Genomic DNA, 22,713 nt, shown 5'->3' with positions numbered 1-22,713 from the left:
ACTCTTGATACAAGTCCGGTTTCAGGCAAGTCAGCAAATGCATATTCAGTAAAGTAAATATTTTTGCAGAGTCAGGCTCTTTGTGTGTGTATGTGTGTGCGCATATGTGCCTATGAAAGAGAAAAGATTGTTAGAGAGCAAGTACACACACAAATACTTTGGCCGTCCAACAAAAAATGTTCCTACCAAAGTTAAAACCAAAAACTACACCCTTGGACTTCGACCTGTTTGCAAAGATTAACACACTTTTTTCTCTGTCTTTTGCTGCATGTTTGTGTTGCTTATTTTCCAACTTAAATGAGCACTCCCTTTTAAAATCAGTTTTATTTAAAATACTTTTCATTACAAATCCTTTACAGAAAAAAATAAACATAATTTACATTAAAACAAATAGCTTTACCTATCTTGTGTCAAATTCCTTATGAAATATATGAACAAACCCATTATATGTGAGCTGATCACACAAAGCAAGAAGCAGTTAGTAGCAGCATATTCTGATATAATATTTAACCCAAATCCCCACCTCAATACACACTAAATAAAAGTATTTTTTCCATTTGAATGACAGAAATGGATATGACATAGACAAGTACAAAAGAAAACAAAAGAGTTCTTTTACAAAAAGAGTTTACAAAAAATTACAAATTAATTGCAGATTTTAATAAAACAGCATTTCTAGTTACTGAATTGCATCGGGACACTTTAGATTTTCTTTCTTATTGTGGCTGTTGTCTTATTGTCTCTGTAGCACCATTTTTAGTTATGTATGAGTACTTTGTCATTGGACATCAATCAGCCTTTTCCTCCATTTTGAAAATTATTACTATTCACAGTGGTTTTCTTCACTTCTATCCTCATAGACTGACTCTCAGCTCGTGACTCCAGCTTCACTCCACTTGAGATCCCCAGGGATCCAAGCACAGCCTTCCCGGTCTTCAGGCTCTTGGACATTGGGATGCGGGTCAGCCCTGTGCGAGGTGCCTGGGCATCATGCCCAGTCTGTTTGACAACAGGGAGAGAGTACAGTTTCTCAGACAGGGGGACATAAAGAGTGAATAATGGAAAAAGGGCAAAAACCCATAACAGGAATTCCAAATTCCTGAACAATGTAACTGATCATATGCACTATAGGTACTGTGTGAATGAAAAATGTGAATGTTTATTCATTCTTTCACTTCAAACCCAGTGAGTGAGCAGTCACCCTGGTGAGGTTTCAGTGTGCTGTTACTCGTGCAAGGCTGTTTTGTGTCAGCCAGAGGGCACTGAGCCCTGCATGGCTGTTTGTGAATGTAAACAGTGTGTAACAACTATAAATTACAGCATGACTGTAGCAGGGTGGCAAAATGCCACATCATTAGCTTTGCTGTTCTGGAGCCAGCCCACAGGGCCATTTCTGTCACGCTATCCATCCGATCCACAAAGAGCATATTTTAAGGTCCACTGAAACACCAACACAATGTTGATTCCTCAATCATCATTGATTTGTGTGTAGTGTAAGATAAAGCTGAGAGTTAACTTATTTCACCTCATAAAACATCACGTGTACTAAATATGTAAGTATCAAATAGTAAAATATTTGTTCCCCCAAATTACAAAAAATATATTTCCCTATTTACCAACAGTGGTATCTGATCATGCAGATAGTTTTAGTTTTATTTGTGCAGGCTTTAAGATGCCGCCCACCCAATACAATAGAGGTGAATGAGAATTTTCATTGGAAATACCCTCTGCCAAGGGCACTTTGTAACAAGTTCTTACAATTACATCTGTTAAAGGTAAGGTCCGTCTAAGCAAAGTAAGGTCTGTGGATTATTCAAACTAACAAGGACACTGTTTCTGGTGAGACACATTGGTGTGGAATACTTTAAATGTACTGTAAACACCACAAATGAAGTCTCAGAGGCAGATATAGCAAGACCTGGACGATTTTACCAGAATCATATCAGGAAAAAATATGTTTTTCGCATTAGAGATGAACTGAATCTTTAAGTAAAACTTACCATGCTTTGTGTGGGTCTAGTAGTGGTAGATGTAACAGGGGAAATGGTAATACTGCTCATCACTTTGCTCTGGGTGCTCCTGGTAGTGGTGGTGGTGATTTGGCGGGGGGAGCGTAAAACTGTCCCAGTTGATAAGGTCATTTCCTTGTTCTCTGTTACAGCAGTCACTGGCCTGACTACCATCTTCGGGGTGATGCTGTTGCCTAGATGAATATGGATCTTGTTATCATCAGTGGTGGTGATCATGCTAGTGTTGTTGTGGCATTTCCTTATAGGCATTGGGACCATCTGCTTCTCAGGGGTAACCTTGAACACAGCCCGGCCCATAGTCATCTCCTGGGGTTCTGGGGAGGCAGATTTATCAGGCACGATGGCAGTGCTGACTGTCATAATGGAGACAGGGGACAAGGGCCTTGCTGAAGCACAGGAGGAAGCTCGGCTGCTTTCTGGAGACTTGGCTCTGGATATAGTTGTGATGGTGACTGGAGACTTGGCTCTTTCGGGGCCATGATGTCCAGTGGTGGACTTCCCCCTGTGGTTTGCAGCAGAGTTGGTGGGAATGATTGTGATTCTGGATTTAGGATGAAATGCATTGGGGCTGAGTGGAGCTGAGCTAGAGAAAACACCCTCAGAAGTGGGGCTGCTGATCTCAAGGGTGGCCATGTTGTTTTGGTGGTCTGGTGTTACTCGAATGTGTAAAGGCTGCCCTTGCTTTTGGGACATGGTGAGTTCAGAGGGCAAAGGATCTCCATTAATGTGCAGAGGTTTTCCCAGGCTGGTCTCATGAGAGGTATTGTCCTTTTTCCTCATCCAGGGAATCCAGGATTTCTTCATACCTAGATCACTGCTAGAAGAAGGGCACCGCTCAATGGCACCAGTCTTCTCTGTTGGCTTCTTCAGGCACTTCTGTCTTATGTTGTTCATGATGTGATTCTCTTCTTGAACAGACTTCCTGATAAACACAGCTGGGGTATCCTCCTCTCCTGGCCCAGACAATGCCTCTGTCTGTACTCCAGTGGATGTCACAGCAACATCCACCATTCTCCGCCCATTCACACTTGGCCTTAGTGCTCGACTGTGACGTTTTGCTACTTCCAGCTCTTTGGTAAGATGGAAAACCTCAGTGCCCATGTTCTTGGCTTTCTCCTCCTCTTCCAAGAACCTCTGCTGTAGGACAGAGTAATCCACTTGCAGTTGAGAAAGTTGGTCTTCCTTGTTCATCAGCTCATGGATCTTCTCCTTGAGGGCTACAACATCAGCCTGCAGTTCTCTGGTTTTGGCCTCTTCTCTTTTGCATCGCTGTTGGAGGTCTTCCTCCTGGCTTTCCTCCTCTCCTTTCTCAATTGCTTTGTTCCGCGCTATCTGACTCCTCATTTCCTCCACTTGCTGGGAAAGAATGTTGGCTTTGTCCTGTTCAGTTATGAACCTTTTCTCCAACATGTCATACTGATCCTCTGTCTTGATCAAATCTCCCTCTACCACTTCAAGTTGTTTGAGACGATTTTTCAGGCGCTCAATTTCAAAGGTCAGCTCTTTAACTTTGTTGTCTTCTCTTTTAACGGAATCAGACATTCGTCCCAGCTCACATTTCACTGAATTCTTCATGGACAGCTTTTCTGCTTGCTCAAACCCATCCAATCTCTTTTTCATTTGACTGACCTTAGAATTAAGGTCCTTAGTTTTATCAATTTCGTATGCTAGCTTAGTGCCAAGCTCCCCCTTTTCTATTGTTAGAGTCTCTACTTTGGTTTCCATCTCTGATTTCAACTTCAAGAGCTTTTTGCTTTCCTCTATCAATTTCTCAGTGACCTCCATAACCTTACTCTGCTCAACTTTGACCATCTTACTCAAATCCTCCTTTTTCTTCTCATCTGATTTCATTCTTTCCATCAGGGTCTTCCGTTCATCCATCAAAGCCACGGTCAATGACTTCAGCTTACTCAAGTCATCCTTAAGGCTCAGCTCAGATTTTTCTAACTTGAGTTCAGAAGACTCTAGCTCTTTCATTCGTATCCTGAGAGCTATAACTTCATCAGAGAGCTCTTTGGTCAGGCCCTTCTCTTTTTCCAAAGCAGTGTGTAACTGTGCACACTCAGTCTTGCTTATGCTGAAGGCATCCTCAAGTTTCTCTAACTCCATCATTCTTTTCTGGAGTTTCTCCACCTCCAGCCTGAGGTCTTTACTTTTACTGTCTTCTTCTTGTAACCTCTTCCTTAGGTCCTTACACTGATTTTCAGTCTTGGTAATCTCCTCATCTTTTCCTTCCATCTCCAGAACCCGCTTCCGTAAATTCTCCAGCTCAGCAATTAAGTTGGAGTTCCCACACTCCCCTTTGCTAGTCTTCTCCCTCAACTCCTGCAGTTCGTCCTCAGATTTACACAAAACCTTGTTGCTCTCCTCCAGCTCCTCCACTTTATGCGTAAGCCCTAAAAGTTTTGCATTGAGTTGACGGTTGTGGAGCTCCTGACTGGCCAGTTTGGCACTCATCTCCTCATGTTGTTGGGTGAGCTTGGCAGATTTTTCTTTAAGCTCAGCTTCCAGGCTCAGTACCCTGTGGCCATCCTCCTGAGCGTGCTCCTTGGCTTCACTCAGTGCCTGCTCCCGCTGCTGTAGCTGCTGGCTGAGTTCCTGGACCTGCTGGCTCTGTTTGTCCATTTGCTCCAGGTGCTGTTGGCGCTCATTAACCAACATCAGGGCAAAGGACTTCAGCTTGACCAGCTCCTCTCGCACCTTGGCCAGACGTTTAGAGTGCTCCTTCTCCTTTCTTACCTGGTAGGCTTTCTCGTTCTCAAGCAACCTCTTTAGTCTAAAAGTGTGAGTGGGAAAAATAGCAGGGCATTAGTTTAGTGTTTTATTAATTCCAAAGTCACTACTGTCACTGTGCTTGCTTGCCATTGTGTAATTGGAAATATGAGTTACTTTTTTCATTTAAGGATGCAATGTCCAAGTTAATCTTCAGTCATCTTCTGTAACTATCCTTAGTCTATTCAGACATTTCATACATTTAAAGTTTTTCTGCATGTCAAAGTTTTCTGTATTCATGGAAATTATAATGTCAAAATAAACTGCCACAAGAAACACATTTTTCAGTCAAACTTTTTAAACTTTCACTCACAAAAATCCAGCAATTCAGCTACATTTTACCAAACAAAATGTTATATTTGGCTGCAGGAACACTTTACACCAGTTCTAACTACAGTATCTAGTGTAACACAATATTTAATTGATCATATTGTGCAATACAAGAAAGATTATACATCCAATACTTTACAATACTTTTATAAAGAGACTCATGTCTCCTGAGGGAAACTTTTACACTACAACAACTCTGCTATTTACATCCCTACTGATGGGACAGATACTAAGGGCACAAACTGCTAGTGAAAGTTTAACTAACACCGCCTCACCAAGTGGTCTTTTCTCTTAGCTCCTTTCTATGCTGCTCATGCCCATTCTCATCTCAGCCTCCAACAAAATGCATGCAAAGCAGATCGAATGCAAAGTTGTATTTTCTCCTCTCCACTCCCAGGAACACACTGAAACAAAATTCAACCTGAACATTTTTGCAATGCAAAAAAGAAAACAAATTATAGGCACCAGGGAAACAAGGAAGTGTGTGCATGTACAGCTTAAATTACATCTAAAGGTTCAAAGTGAGCCTCGGTCACAACATATCCACAATTGTGGACGGAGTCCCAACACCCCAGAAACAAACCCCATTCTGAACTTACCCACTTATGGATGCTCTACAGGCAGCTCATGAGCATGTTTGCCATTATACAAAATCCACTTAGAATGCATGAGAAGTGGCAGGGGCCTCCTTTTCCACAAAGTATCCACAGTCACATTCCAAGCATGTTATCAGGACAATGAAAGGTGAATAAATACACTGGAGCCCCACCGGACCTCTACTGAATGATGGCACCTCATCCATATAAGTCAGTAATGTGTGTATGAGAGTGTGTGTGCTGCTCTACTTTGGACAATGTGAAGGGGGTGGGATCATTGCCACGGGAGGAGTGTTTTGCAAAACTCAACCCAATTTTCATGCTTTCATAAAACATGGGCATTTTTGAGGGAAAACAATTATAACCAGGTTTTCAAATATCTTACAAAGATCTGCTGCTACTGTACATCCTGTATATTTTACTATTAAAGCATGTTCACAGCAATATAGCATCTTTTTAGAGAAAAGCTTTCTCAGACAAAATCAGGTTCAGTGCATGTTCGATGCAAATCAAGTTATATTTCCATTTTTGAAAGTACACGGACCAGAAGCCATAATCTCACTGGTACAAGACACTGGAGAGAATGTCTGCTGTAGTTCCATTTGGGGGGAAGCTGGACTAGAACTGGGTTCCCTGCAAAGTCTACATGTGATGAGGAAACCAGATATGGATGAGTTGGATGTCTCTTGAGGGGAAGAAGATCTGGGAGGATGAACGTAGCCATGACAATAGGTTTATGAAGTGCTATACCGAGACTGTTGCATGGGACTGTATAGCTACAGCTACAGTAATCATGTAACAAACCACCGTTTTCACAACATCTCTGCAAATGCACTCAGTTTGAAATTCTAAATGCCAATTCTCAATTTGTAAATGGCAGTAAATATTTACATTGATTCATTTTAGCAGCAGCCTTTATTGCCAAGTGAGATTAATGGTTCTGGCTACTGTACTAAGGAGCCATCCAGATCTCAGAGTGTGGCTCTTAAAATTTATACTTACACAGTCAGATGTCATTGACACTCTAGGAATTGGCACTCTAAAATTACAAAGGTCAAAGTCATGATGTCAGTGGTATTTGGCAACGATGTTCAAGTCATGTAAGAACTATAGTTGAGTCTTTCAAGACTGTTACTGAGGAAGATCCAAGAAGAAATAACTATGGACACATTGGCTGTGTACAGTATATCCAGTCCTAAGTGGCAAAAACAAAGGCTTAGTGATAATCCACATGCTTTATGTATATTCCAACATACATAAAGAAAAGCAGATTAACTAGAGAAAGGCACTCCCTAAGAAACATGTTCCTATTATTATGTGCACAAGGTGCTATAGTGTTATTTGCCTTAGTTTCAACATTTTCAAGCGCATTTTAGGTTTAAGAGAGTTTTTTAATGAGTTTTAACTTCTTTGGTAACTCAAATGTGTGTGTATGAACTAAAAACACATTTGTTAAGCAAATACACAGGTGCAGTACGTAAGCCAAAAACCATGAGAGAGCATTTTTTTCATCATGGAACAACATTTCATCCCATGTTTCCTGGGGAATTTGCTCAGAGGCACTGCAGCCCCTCTGTGTCAGGAGGCTGAGGATTGAAGCAGACATGACCTGCCAAAAAGCTGTCAAAACACCTGTGTTGTACAGTAACGACCTCTCTTGACAGAGAAAAAGCATTGACTGTTAAGCAAGAGAGTCAAAGTGATAATGTACAGTACATTAGACTGATGTGCTGCTAAAAGAAAGAAATCAGAAGCAGTGGACATTGGACTTTTTAAAGACAACCACAATAAGTCTACATACTGTATATACAGTATATGATTCATTGACAGATGGTTGAATATTGTAGATTTTCTCATAAGGTCTTAAAATGACAAGAAAAATGTCAGTTTAGTCTTTAATTTCAATATAATCATCTTGAGATCTGCTGCAGGTGAGCATTCCATTTTGTGTGCGTGACTTCACACCCTTTCAGACTCCCTAACTGTTTCTTCCGTTAATCATTGAACATACCACCATGCCACTTAAATATTTTACCTTCTTGACATATTAATTGCTATGTTGTCTCAGAGGGTGCTAATGGCTCATGGCTATCAGTGAGAAACAGCTTATTTGGTGCCCATCCTTTGCATTCCTGCAGATGTTTGGCACCAAACCTTTGACTTCGCTCTCATCACTCTGGAGGACATCAAATTGATAAGAATGAGATGATGACATATTGTATTTCCATCTGACCCGAGAAAGAAAATGTCAAAACAGAGCGGTAACAGACATGGCAAATTTTCTTACATCTGTGCTTGTGTCTGTTTAGGTGTTGGCGCTCATATATTCGTGCAAAGGTCTGTTCATGCCCTTTTGCATATATTTATCCACAGTATGTTTACATTCATATGCATGTCTGTATTTTATGTATTGGTGTCAACTTGTCCATTCGGCCATGGTTTACTTCTTCTCCTGCCATTTTCTATTTATATATCCTTCGTTGTGTCCTTATACGGCACAGTTAGGACAATCTGGGCTTTACAGGTGCTGACAGAGTGAGACCTATCATACCTCAACTCCTTCACCCTGTTCATGAGGTGACAGAGGATAACTTGGCCATGGAAACTGCTGGCATAGGAAGGAGGTCACCTCTTATATGCATGTAAACCAAGTATCAAATGAAAGTAAAGCACTGGTCAGTTTGGCTATGATTTGTATCACATGCTAAAAACTAAAGTGTAGGCCCTCTGTTCCCAGTGTTTAAAGGTTTTGATCCTGATAAAATCAATGCTATTTTTACTAGCCATGCTAGCAATATGGCTCTAGAGATGGGAATGTCAGTCTGTCTGCCTGTCCACCACTTCGGTCCAGGCTGAAAAACCCCAACTATCAGATGAATCACAGTGAAATTTTATAAAGACGTTCATGGTCAACAGAAGATGATCCCCTGACAGTTTTGGGGGTTTAGTGAATTGTCTTTACTATTGAATGGATTGACATGAAATTTGGCAAAGACATTCATGGTGATCCCTTAACTTTTCATCAAGTACCATCATCGGGTCAAAATTTTAATTTGTTCAATACTTATATATGTAATTAATATGACCAAATTTATTGTAAAACTAATGACATTCCTTTCAGCCTCAACTGTACTTTGTGTTTAGTGGCTGCTAGCATTGTGGTTTGTCTTTAATTCACCACTTCCTAAAGGTCCACCTGTGCTGTCATAACTACTTTTCTTAATATGGCAAAATGCACAAATTTACCAGCACAAAAAAGTAAAAAGCTTAACTTGACTTTCATCTCATGATTCTATCTCTGTTTTACCTCTGTACTCATTCATGCATGCACTTTGTTTCAGGTTAGATGTGTTTGGGAGTCAGGCTTAGTCAGAAGTCAGTCAAAGAAAATCCTCAACATAACATGTTCAGCCTTACAATTCTTAAATGGTGTATTTTGCACACATAATTCTTTGATGCCCTGGTTTGAAATCCTTTTTCAACCTGTTTGATTGCAATAATAAACTTCACTCTAGATAAGTACACAAAACGTTGTTTCACTTAAGTAAGCGTGCACATTGATTTACAATCAGTAACATACTTAAGTGTGAATTCTTTATTGAAATGTTTTAAATCACGACTACCTTCTGCCCCTGTCTCCTGAATCCAGCTAAAAGAGTATATATAATACTAAACTGAAGTATGCTCCTTTTTTCCCAACCTTCTCTTCAGAGTGTGATAGCAGCTCTGCTGTCATGACTGTGATTTAGTTTCCATGGTCTATTTCCTGGGTCCTGCAGTAAAAGCTTAAGGAAGACAGGTAGTGTGTGCCTCCACTGGGTCACTGCTGCAAATGAACTGTTTGAAGTTTTGACAGTTCATGAAATGCAGCATATAAGTGGTTTCTGGTCTGTTCTGCAGATGACCAGCTTTATATACAGTATAAAACAGATGCTGTCTCTCCTGCTCTGCCTATCTCACACATGCTATTATGCCTGTTTGTTAAACTACAAACATAAATAGTGGACCACATATTAACTATACGATAAATATTAATACAATATCCCCATCATCTATTGTGTGAGAGGGGACAGTGATGTGTTATGGGAATTGCAACTAAATTCATTCCTCAACAATCAACAGCCAATTAAACTCTTTCATCTGTGAGTACTTTAATTAGTAGGGCCTCCTTTCTCATACGCATTCAGTGCACATTAACACACTCACAACCAAGCGTGTTTGATCTCTGTGAGGCCCTCTACACACACGTGATGTAACCATCCTCTCTCTGATGTTGGAAAGTGTGCGCGTCCCTCTTTCTCTGTCTCCTCATGACCAAAACACAAGGTCGCAACCTCAGCGATGACTTCACTTCAGAGATGATGTCATGGGAGATTTGTCCCTCTGAAATGTCCTTTATTCCTTCAGTTGTCTTTTTCCTCCTGTCCCTCCACCAGTGGCCTCGTCTCCTCCCCTCTCTGTTCCTGACCTCCCTCTTTCCCACAGCAAAGAGCCATGACCCCTTGCTCACCTACGATTTCCACTCCGCCCTCCCTCCTCTCATTTCCACTCCACTCAGCTCCGTGCCTCTTCCCTGTCAAACCAAGGTATGTGAGGTTATCACTTTAGTAAGCAACTCCCTGCTCTCCTCTTACCTCTCTTGTGCTTCACTGGGTTGATGAGGCCATCTTTAACACATTCTCCGATGTTGCTCCTTTGCTCCACTTTCCCCCTTGGATTCCCCCCTCCTCTTAAACTGAATGTGTTTCACATTGGTTTTAACCAAGTTGGCACTCAAATTCAAGTTTTCAGTTACACCCTCCTCCCCCTCCTCTCTTCCTCTCTTCACCCCTCCCCTCCCCAACCTGTTTCCTTTTCACTATTCATCTCTCTTTCCAGCTAAGTCTCCATATGCAAAACATATACTGTATGTATTATGTTAGTAACTGATCAAACTTGCTTGACTTATATGTATTTTAATGTGTTTTGATCTTTGTTACAGAAACACTATTTTCTTCATTTTGCTTGCTCCAGTTTTTCATTTCTCCTGCTAATAGATATTATTTGTTCTTCCACATTTGGAAATAATAGGGGTAAAGATCAAGCAGGAACTGCAAGAAACATTACATCAGAAGAGCATCGAGGACTAATGTGCATCTGAAAAAGGGTTAGTTTGGCAACCTTCTCAAATCATTTTCCATAGATACCAAATGATCCTGTCTTTTCAACAACCAGTAAGTACTTCATTGAAGAATAGGTTTCCATGTTTTAACTGATATCTGTTGCCCTATTGTCTTAATCGTGGGGTCAAATTTTATGCCCCACAGCTTCCTCTCCTCACCTTTCTCTCTCCTGCTCCAGGAGGTTGGTGAAGTCGTCACTCTTGTTCATGTAGTCAGCATGTTTGCGTTTCTCTGTGTCTAGCTCATGGACGGTGCGGCGGTGGCACTTTTCAGCGAGCAGCAACTGCCCCAGCATCCGCCGGTATGTCTCCTTGTGCTTCTCTTGCAGCCGATCCAGCTACAAGAGGCAAACACACACACAGAGCAATACAAAAACTATATGATTTCACTTGGCTTTAAGGTTTAGCTGTTGTTTGTGGTTTTACAAGGTGTCAGGGCCATCAAGAGTTTAGAAAACCCGTCAATAAAAATGTAATCTTCATAATCCCTAAAAGTTTGACTTGTTGGACATTTTGCGAACAACAGAAACATTGCTGTGACTGACCTCAACCATAGGCTTTTGGTAGACACTGTCATTGTGTGGCTTGGTGCCAGTGATGAAGCTGTCCCTCTGCAGGGCTTGGAGGGCTGAGCCAGGGACTGCAGAGCCATACTGGGATTCAAGGGTCTCTGGGAGAGCTTGTTTGGACTTTAGCATGCAGATAACATCTTCTCTGGCCTGAAATCACACAGATATACAAAGAGAAAAATGTTACAGCACATTATGGCTTGAGCAGGGCTTCATACCTGTTGCTTTGTCCCAAAAATGTAGAATTAAAAAAAAATGCATTAAAAATAGCCTCATACATGTTGTAAATGTGCCATTTTTCTCAAATGTCATTGGATAGAACCCCCCTTTTTAGCTTTTTGGAACCCCTGTAGCATTTTTGTCATTATTTAGCAATAGTCATTTGCTAAAAACATAGCACATTTGCCTGTTTTCTCTAGCATGTTGAACTGCCATTTTCAACCACAAGATAGAGCTATTGTGCAAAAAATTACAGTCTAACTCAGTCCAGCACAAGCATTGGCACTTTCCATTCCATCTGACTTTGCGTTCATCCACAATACATTTCACTGGCATGAACCATGCATTATTGTACAGATAACAGCAAGTCAAAGGTCAAAGACATATTATATCCCAAATATAATTGACTGAGATATACACTGTTTTAATCCAGTTTCTGTAACTTCTGTGTGAAAAGTGATAAGGGAAAATTCCTGCAGATCCTGGCCAACCTACCTGAACCTCTCCTTCCATGATTCCCAGCAGTTTCAGCAGATCCCCTTTGGACAGATCCATGATGTCCCCTCTTTTTTCTCCAGCTTCAGTGGAATCAAACAGCAGCTTCTCTTTGTCAGAGATCAACTCCACCTCTAGCTCATCCTCGCCTTCCTTCTGCTGAACTTTGGCCTTCATGCTCTTCACAGGTAGACCCACTTCCTGGTCTTGGCTGATGTCATGGTCACCCTGTGGAACCCCAAGCACCCCATTGGCTTGGTTCTCCACCCCACTGCTCTTGGACCTCATCTTCTACCTGGAACAAGGACAGAAGAAACAGGATAGTTTTAGAAGAAATAGTACCATTCATGTGCATGTTTTGTTTTTTTTAGCTTTGGCACTTTTTTTTGTTTCCAGAATTTATTATTCAATTCTGGAAACAAAAATTCTAATTCTGAAATTGCCTTCTATCTTTCTACTGCAATGCTTCAGATTGTGATAGAGCATGGTCGCAACTTACAGTGAGTTTTATGACTTTGGCCTTGAGTATCTTTCCTCATCTCACAACTCCCCATTCACTGCCTTCCTGACCCACTTTTACCTATTGATGTGTACACTCACACAAAAACACACTTACAGTACACATACACAGAATTACAATTCTTGGAGAAATGGCAGTCCTAAGCACAAAGTGTAAGGTTAGCTATTAGGAAGCTCAAAAATCCACCAAATCCTACATCTTTGTCTAAATTTTTCGTATGTAACATTCCTAATCTGGAATAAAGATCTACAATTACCCACTACTGTGTGTGTATGTTTTCATATTATGTGGTTGTGTGCATTCCTGACACATCCCGGGTTGTGTATCTCATTCTGAGTGTTGACGGTCTGGAAGTGCATTTGTGGCACTCCTGAGTGCTTTAACCTTCTCTGCTGGCATTAAAAGTCTGAGTCAAAACTTTTTATCCAGATCCTGAAAATAAATCAGTTGATGACAGGCTCTCAATTTAATTTTGCTACATGAATCACTTACGACGACACCAGTCATGCGGAGGTGACCTGCAACATGCTTGCATCGTAACCATGATTACTTTAACACAGACAGAACGGGGCTGGAAGAATGTGTTGCTCACTCTTACTTTGCATTAAATGGTCAAACACCCACTGTACATCAAGAGAGAAGTCTACATAGTTACAAGACATGTAGAGTGTGTGGCTAAGCTCTCTAACAACAGCCTTGGGATAGCGAGCAAGTGCACTCTTATTTTTGATTGATTTCAGATATGACATCACCCTCACTTTTTAATTACAAACAGAAAACGCCCCCGGCCCCTAAAATCCCCTTTGTATCACCCTGTTGATGTCACAGCACCCTGATCTCTGAATCATACATTGAGACATCCTGTACAAGCTCGCCAAAATGTCATGAATTCTCTGTTAAGCAGATGCAACAGCGCACACAAAACAAATAAACTGTGCATTCATACATATTGTATTTAGGAAGGAATCTCTTTATGCAATCTGGGAGGTCCAGGATGGTAACATCAAGGCCCATTTGAGTCTGTGTAACTAGATTAAAATAAGATGTTCAAAGCGTACTGTTATAGAAGAGGAATTAGAATTAGACTATATCCACTGTAGAAAGGTTTGGCAGGGAGTCTAACAAAGGTTTTGGTTCATCTGAAAGAGGAATGTTTATCTTTTTCTGTAAGAGTGGTCAGCAAAGTTAAGAATTCTAATGATGCTTGAAACCAACCTCTTTTAAATCCCACCTGTTTCCAGGAAAAAAGACCCAAGCAAATGAGAGGGAAGAGCGCAAGATAGCAGCGTCTGCATCTCGAGGTTCAAACAGAAAAGAAAAAAAAATCTGACAAACCAACACATTAAGTACATTCCTTATCTTACAGTACGTCTCGGAGTTCAGTGAGTGCACGTTGGCTCCAGAGAGAGCTGGTTCTCAACTGGAGATTAATTGCAGTGCCTTCTTTCCTGTCCATAACTATTAGTTTCAGCTGTGGGCTCACTATCATAGGGTCAAATGTTGTAGTACAGCGGTGTAGACAAATGCTTACAGTGTTCATGCCACCATTCAAGCAGTGCCAGCGAATTTGAATGAGACATGAGAAATGCCCAGGGGTGGAGGGCATTCAAACTGGCACAACTGGCACATGAGAGTGATGAAACATGTGTAGTGCTATGACTTGGGCAGAGCTCCTCAGTACTGGCGACAAAATGGTCGACACTGAGTTAGGCACTCAACAGTTTATTTTTAATTTCTGGGCTGATGCCATGAAAATCCAATGAAGCTACTGTATGTGCTTACCTCATTTTGCAGCATCTCTCCCTCCTCAACAGAGCAAGCTGGAGAGTGTGGGGGTGTTTGTAGTTATAGCTGAGAACTGTATGACTATAAAAAGTTATAAAAATACATTTCCACAGTAGCCTGTACACTGTCAAATGAATTTCCTCTAAAATGGTCTAAAAACAATTCAGCTGTTAACCTCAACTTCTCTGTTTGACTCAACACATTTTTCTCTATGTTGGGCCTCCTGTGGTGACTGAACTATTCTATTTGAAACTCCATGACATGTAGTAGTTTACTTGAACTTGCCTTAACTAATAAAGTAACTAAAGTTGTAAACACAATGCGGACAAATTACCATTTTATTAAACTGATATGGTGAACATGTTAGCAAACAGTAGCCTATTCACATATCATAAAGACATGGAGCAATGTTAACATTCATTTGGAGTCATGTTTGTGTCCACCTGAATGTACGTCCAATATTCACCTCCTTTTAGCTCTGTTTTGGTCTCCACCAACTCTTCAGAGACATAAACATCTGGCTCTTAAACTGCTAAATACTCCATTTTATTCAGCAGCTAGTTGCTAACACCGTCTGTTTGATGTTTGGTGCTGGGCAGGTAATGTTCAGTTGATTTTTAGAGCTTTTTTGCTGAAAATAGCCCCCTGCTTTTGCCACAGAAACCACGCTGATGAAAGAAGTGAGAGTGAATCAAAATAGTAAAGTAAAACCAAAACAATGAGCTGAAAGATGGTGAAACACTGTAGAGCTGAAGAAGGGAACTGCGAAGTAATGTGATAATCCCCTGTAGATTTATCACTATGAGCAACACCTTTCACATTACACATTTATGTGATCCATTTTAAGTATAAAAAATAGATTACAGGAGCGTTGAGTTCCATCTAAATTTACATGGATTGGTTAATGATTTGTACAAATTTCCTGGACACCTGTAGATCATAGTAACAATAATTAAAATTTCACAGGGTCTACGGGTGACAGGATTTTGTTTGACAAGCCTTTAAAGGCTACTGATGACAAGTATTTGTCATCAATATGATGTTTGATCCACCTTGATGGGTCACTGCCGTCTTGATTGTAGTGAATTCTCCAGAGCAGCAAATAGGAATTCCAAAGTCACGTGACCTGCATTCCAGTCTGGCATGCAACATTCCCAGTTGTCTTTATGGAAAATAAAGGATATGGGCTGTCAGACAATAAGTCTTTACTCTGAGGTCTGTGCCAACTGTCACAATGCCCACACACCATCAGCACAATGTTGCTAGCACAATGTTAGTTTGAAAGAGCGGTGTAATACCCAGCGAGGCCCAAGTCAAGGCCTGAGCCTAAATTTAAAGCAGGACCCCAAATCTATTCCATGGCTTTGGGCAAGTCCAGCTGTCACATATATGAGTATTTATAGGCCCCACCAAAACACGTGCCTTCACTCCAAAGTGAAAAAAGGGGCTATAAAATCTTGTCAGTGATCAGCAAGTCAGAGGATACCACTGGTGGTCACTACATGACTTTTATCTCTGGTTTGAAATTCCATTTACACACAAGAATTAAATGCACTTCAACAGCCTCTACATTGGGACATAGGTAATGTAACATATGCCAGAGATCATCAGTGATGGACACTCTGCTTAACAGTTAAAATAATTAGTCAATTTAATCGATTAGTTGATCAACAGAATATTAGTAGGCAATATTTTAATAATATAAGAGATTAACTCAGGTGAAAAGAAAGAAAAAATGGCATTTATTCAATGATTTCAGCTAATCAAATGTGAAAGATGCACTTTTCTGGGTTTCTTATTACTTTAATTTGAAAATCTTTGGGTTTTGGACTGTTGGTCAGGCAATTTGAGGACGTCAAGTTGGGCTTTCAGAGCTTGTGAGGGTCATAATTTCATGAACAAATTGATGAATTAATTCATCAACAAAACAATCATTGTCAGATTAATCAAAAATGAAAACTAAGGGACAAAGGATGGGTGAATGTTAAAATGTGCACATAGTCTGGATTTAGACGCCTGCTGGGTGTGTTCATGTGCAGACATTCCTGTTACAGAGCTCTAAAACATTAGACTGTTATTTCTTCAGTTAGTATCATTTCTGTTCCTGTTTACATACTTTATCTTCAGTAATATCAGGCCACAATACTAGTGAACAGTGTGCTTGTCTGTGATGAAGTGAGAAAAATTGAAGAAGGGGAGAAGGTCTAGAGATTAAAGTCTGGCATGTAGCCAAATTCATTTGCCAGAGATGAAGGATGAGGATAGCAGCTGCAAATAATGTAACAACACACTATAGGAAAATGAATTGTTTAATTCGCAGAGTTTGATATATTCACAGCAGAAACCCAATGTGACTAAATAAGGAGTGGGAAATGTTCTTCGCATGCAAGCGTTTGGCAACTTGTTCTGCCAGAGGACACTGATAAAATGTGGTACGCTTGAGAAGCTCGTCCGTCCTGACAAGAAAAACACAGTAGCCCGCCAAGATATGGGAATTTCAATCAAAACTGTAGCTGTGGCTGAGATTGGAAGCTACAAGTCAATCCGTATGATATTGAAAGTTTTGTGAGCACCTACAGTATTTCCCACGCAAGGGTACAAAGCTGCAGTCTGTTCCAGGATTTTGATGGACAGCGCGTTCCAGCCTAGACAGCCAGCAACCTCTTGGGTCAGATTTTACATAACAGCCATGTTCTAGGAAAATAAAGACACTGTAAGCAGAGAAGGATGACAAGCATTCTCTGTTCAGATAGCTACACCAACTACAGACATGAACAGATTCTACTTTTCAGGAGCATTTAATACTAAATTGAACTGTCAAAGAGCCTTAGTGGACAAAACTCAAGCATTTACAGCTTGTTTTGCTGTAGTGATGGCTATAAATACTTTATAGCGACAATAATTCTAACGTTGGCATGTCATACCGGAGCAAAATGTCAGCATAGGTGATGGGTTTCATCTTGTAGTATTCTCCTGATGTCACATTAACCTGATCCTCTCACTGGAGCCTACGGTAGCTTCAGCAGTTAAGGCTTCACTAATAAGCAAATGAAGAGGAATGTAGCATGTTCTCTGCATATTATTGTCCACATGAATGACTTCCTTGCTGAGAGGACAAACACAACAGTTCTCAGGAACTCAGGTAGTTCCTGAATCAGTCACTTATAAAATATGACATTTGACACATTATGACACATTTATGATGTTGTGCTGGTTGGCAGTTTGTCAGATATTCCCTTTGAGTATTTGATGAACTCATATAATCCTTTTGTAAATCCACAAGAGTGATAGAAAAATCTTTTACAAGTTGAAACAGGCTCTAATTTGGATCATACATTATGAACACTGGTGTGTGAGAGACTTTGATGTCTACTGTGTTCAGTCTCACAACATGCCAACCCCAATGTTCTTAGGCGCCATACTGTCAACAAGCATATGGATGAGTGCAGCTGGAATCCATGACTCACCTCCATGTGTCATAATTAGTTGATTAATGTACATAATAGGAAACAAGAGTGCAGCCATTATTCTTAGGAGCGAACCATGTTAAGTTGTTCCCTCAATATCTGCAGCAGTTCCCGTAGCAACAGCATTTATTCAATCTGTTGAGAGAATCTATAAACCAAAACCGCCTTATCAAGCACAAGATTCTTCTAGACATGGCATGACTGGATATCATCTTTACGGCATGGAGATCAAGGAGGAGATCAAGTTCTGGTTGTTCTATGAATAGAAACAGCGAGACAACATATGGATGAAGCAGACTCAGATATTGTACAATGTCATGGGCTCAGCCATTTGTCTGAGGTCTCGTCTAAACGCCTGCTAGATCAGAATTCCACTGACTGAACTTGGCTAGAAATCCTGTGTTCCCTCAAAGGAAGAACTAATCAGTTTCTTTGACTGCCAGTTTTTGGGGTCCCAGTAATGAGTTGGGCCATTTGGCTCACCAGTGTTGAGGTTTTCCTCATTTAAATGCATTGTTTTGAGTTGAAAGCCCTGCTCTCTCCATGGCACATTGTTCTCTGGCATTTCATTCATATTGTAGTTATTACTGAGTAGGTTTAGAGAACATTCCCCACATATAGTGGAGGCATTTGATTGCATTTGTAGATTAGAAGAAGCTGTGACACTGTAGCCACACTGGCACCTTTGCACTATGACAACCCCAAGAGTTGAATGACTTTATTAAAGTTAGGTTGTCACGAGCTAATGAAGCTTGATGTCATTAACAAGGCAGACTGTATATAAATATCTCTATATATAGTCTATGGACACTCAATCCTGCCTTTCAAGTAGCTGGTAAAGATGGTAATAAAATATTTTGGCATTAAGTATGGCCACCATCTACATAATCAGCTTTTCAACATTTCCTTCCCAGGTTTCAATTTTTCACTTTCTGGTGCAATAATTTTCTGCAGTTGACCATATTCGACCTAAAAATGGATTTTGATCAAACCCAAGTTTCAAGTTGCATTAATTAACATTTTGAAAATTAGTCAAATTATTACATGTTTTGAATAAGCTGCTTTCAGTGGGCAATATAGCTCTTTTTTCACAGCAGATATTTTGATATGTCATTGTAGGAAAAGGACATTCATGATGGTTGTATTCTTGTAAGCCATTCAAGTTGATTTCATTAAAAAAAAACTCTGCTAAGCTGACTGTACACCTAACCAGCACTGAACAGCAGACAAAGTTAGCAACTAGCAGGTGAAGAAAGTTAAACATCTAACTTTTAAAGACCCAGATATATTTCTCGGGAGTTGGTGGAGACCAAATCAGAGTTAAAAAGCAAGTCACTGTTCATTTTCTGCTGGATGTCTAAATAGGCAATTGTTTTCTATTAGCCAGAATAACTTAACAGGGTGAAAATATGTTAAGCTGTATGTGTGAGTGTTTGTCAGCTTGTTTTGGAGTTTCCCCAACCACTAGTAGCAAAAAAGAAGAGCAGTGTCATCATCCCCTGCAGTGATTGGAATGATAATATAATATTTGACTAACCACACTGTTCCAAATTTTCATCACCACCACCCATTTAAGTTTTATAGGTAAGTTTTGCATTGTTTTGTTTTGGTATTGTGACTGGATTGTTTTGTCTGTTGTTTCCATCTTTCTCAGAGGACAAAAACTAGCTATCATAAAAACAATGAAATGAATTGTTGCAGGTGGAACAAAAATAAAGAGTGAAATAGCAGGGAACTGTAAAACCCATTGTCTCACTAACAGTTGTGTGAAATTACAGTGTGGTGTTTAATCTTCGGCGCAGAATAACAATCAACCACAGAGACCAGTCATCCATATCTCAATGCTTTTTCTCAAAGTCAGTGACATCACTGACAGATGAGCTCTTTGATTGGCTGTCATCACACACCAATCCATTGAAAGTCATGATTGTGTCGTCCAACTTCCAATGAGAAAAACAGGGAATGGAGTGGGTGGATCTTAATCTTTCATTAAACCAAAATAAGTTTTCCTGCTGAGCGAGATTCAATGGTCCAACACATGATTAATGAGCTGGGCTAGAGATGGCTGGAAAAACACTAGTTAGTTTATTAAGTTGTGATGGACCTGAAACATTTGCAACACTAGGGGTATTTTTATGTGAACTTAATGAATGACCTTACTAGTTCTAATATTATTCCATGTCAAGCACCAATTAACGTTCAATCCACTGTTTATACTGTTAAGTATGCTTTGGCATCTTGTGCACAGCATACAGTATCAAATGATCTACAGAAGATCTTGGGTTGCTATGGAGTTTCAGGACTTATTTTTAAACCAAGGGAACATGAGTTATAAGTGCCACTGTTCTGCGAAATATCCAAATGTGTCTAAACTGCATTTTTGGAATTCAAGACCAGAGGCCCTTATACAACTGGAGCTGTGCATGTGTCAGTGACAGCTGTTGTTGAGGCCCACCAGACCTATGGGGAAGACACCGACTTCTGGCAGTGACCACCAGCTCCACCTCCTTCTATATTGTGTTTCGGTTCATGCACATTCCCACACATGAAAGCCTATATGCACACATATGCATGCTTACACACATGCATAGTAAGATAGGAATGGGGTCACTAAGTTGATAAGGCACACGAGACTTTAAAAGTGTCAAGGAATAATAAAAATAGTGCACTTGAAGCATTTTAAGGCACATGTTCTCCTCTTTAATGCATTTTGTCTTGTTCTTGCAACTCTTACATGTTTAGATTTGATTCAAATGATTTCATTAGCTATTTATCCTCTTATTCTTTTTGTAAAAAGCAGTTTCTGTGTGTTAAGTGGTAAGCAATTCTTCAGAAACCCGCTGCACATGCCACAAGCAGTTCATGCAGGAGCACAGCATTACCTCTCATCTTGTGCAGGGTCAAAATCCAATTTTAGAAGTCTTGACCGTCCATTCATACTGTGCTAAAGAGGTTAATGTTACGGTACATCTAACCGCTAAACTATGTCATCTTGTGCATGAGAAACAACTCTCGTGACATAGGGCTAAAGTAATGTCATGAGGTAAGCCAGTGATACATTTAGTGTATCTCAAATCAGTGCTGCTTTGGCAAACATCCACACTAAGCCAACTAGGTTTCAGTTTAAACACATTATTGATTTACAGTCAGACTGATTCATTTACAAGCTGGAACTGATAACTGTTCAGTCTACATTCACAAATTTGCCTTTTTCAAGTGGACATTTGGCTGATTTAGCTCCAGAGATCATGTGCCAAGCCAGCAAAGGATGCGCTCAGATAAAGCTGGAGCAAGCACAAAAATGTTAATGAGCGCTATCTCGCCACCAGTTCTCTTTGTCATGTGTCAGTGGTGATATCACTGAGGCCGCATCAGCTGGAGAGGGTGGGAGGCAGCGAAAGAGGAAGGGTGAGGTCGCACGGAGCCCCTGGACGCTGACAGAATGGATCTTTGAGAGCAGCGTGAGCCACACCTGCACTGGAATCCCACACTGAGAGTGAGATACATTTTTCTTTCCAGTTTACTGAAGTGATGTGCGTCTTGACAAATAGACAACGGTTAGCAGGAGCCATGTCTCCTCCAAAAAGGCCGATGACTTCATGTGGATGAAATGGAATTCATTCTGGCATCGTTACAATCCATAAATACTCTGGATGAAAGATGTCATCATGCTGCAGCTCGTGAGGGCCCCCAGATCTTCTTCAGCAGTGTGTGTATTTTGCACTTGTGTACTGTATTTGGTGCATGTACAGTGAGTGGCATAGTGAGAGCTACAGGGTGCTGCAGTGGCACCTGTAATGAGCGTTGGCAGCTGTGGGAGAAGCTGAGGGTAAAGGTTGTGTGTGTGCATATCATTCCCAAACATGACCTGATAAATGATCTGGATTAGCCTCTCTTTCTCTCACATTCTCAGTGTCTCAGTGCATCATCCCTTGTTGTCTGGTGAAATGGTGGGCTTTTCCTCCCACATGTGACGCACAAAACTACTACACACTAAATGGTCTTATTCATACAGCAACATAAGATGTAATTCATTGAGAAATGTTTGATTCATGACTCCCTTGTCTCAGTGCCAAAGCTGTATTGCTGTTAACAACACTAAGAGGAGTCACATGTCTTCTCATGGGCAAGTAACTAATGCAAAATGTAGAAATCCATATTATTTGAATGTATAAAAAGTGAGCTGAATTAATTACGCATAAGGGAAGAGTTCTTTCATTCATACAGTGCTGACTAGCTCTAACCGCAGCTCAAGTGAAGCCAAGAATGTGGATTTCTTCCTAACACTGCTCTTTATTGGCTTCATAAATTGATGGCAGCTCAATGGCAGCACCTGTACCTGTGCCTCTTCATGTATTTCAGTCTGACAGCACTAAAGTGGAACAGCTGATAAACTCTTCTTTAGCCAGACGTACATGGTTGTTTTTGGCTGTTTCCCATACAAGGGCAGGGAGAACAGGAATGCGTTCATTATAAGAATCTTAGGAGACTTACCTGTTGTTGTGTTGTCCCCAGGTTTGGGCAATTAGTAGTCACACCAAGGGTAATCCTAGCAGTAAAGTATCCACTAATATCCTCTGGCTCGTGTGGTCCACTTGTGGTGTCTGCTTGCGCTGGCTACTGAATGGTACAAAGAGCCATCCTCTGCTCTCGTTCTCTCTCCTTTCAGTTCTTCAGGTCAGCCAGGGAATGGTAGAAAGCAATAACAGAGCACTGTAACTTCCCTCTCTCTCACCCTCCCTCCCTCTTTCCCTCCCACAGCCTATCCA

The 22,713-nt window shown here is 40.7% G+C and overlaps 1 protein-coding gene across 1 annotated transcript; it reads right to left on the bottom strand.

Moving 5' to 3' along the window:
* Window positions 1-313: 313 nt before the first annotated feature.
* LOC122998597 (filamin-A-interacting protein 1-like) lies at window positions 314-22,655 on the bottom strand. The gene is made up of 6 exons (XM_044375534.1): window positions 22,439-22,655; window positions 12,173-12,467; window positions 11,435-11,608; window positions 11,049-11,227; window positions 2,001-4,806; window positions 314-999 (listed from the first exon to the last, which is right to left on the bottom strand). The coding sequence occupies exons 2-6, from the start codon at window positions 12,458-12,460 to the stop codon at window positions 793-795; spliced, it is 3,654 nt and encodes a 1,217-aa protein (XP_044231469.1). The 5' UTR covers window positions 12,461-12,467; window positions 22,439-22,655; the 3' UTR covers window positions 314-792.
* Between the last annotated feature and the right edge of the window lie 58 nt (window positions 22,656-22,713).

The sequence above is a fragment of the Thunnus albacares genome, chromosome 15 (genome assembly GCF_914725855.1).
Source record: "Thunnus albacares chromosome 15, fThuAlb1.1, whole genome shotgun sequence".
In the NCBI taxonomy this organism is placed as follows: Eukaryota; Metazoa; Chordata; class Actinopteri; order Scombriformes; family Scombridae; genus Thunnus; species Thunnus albacares.
This window is presented reverse-complemented; position numbering and strand designations above follow the sequence as displayed.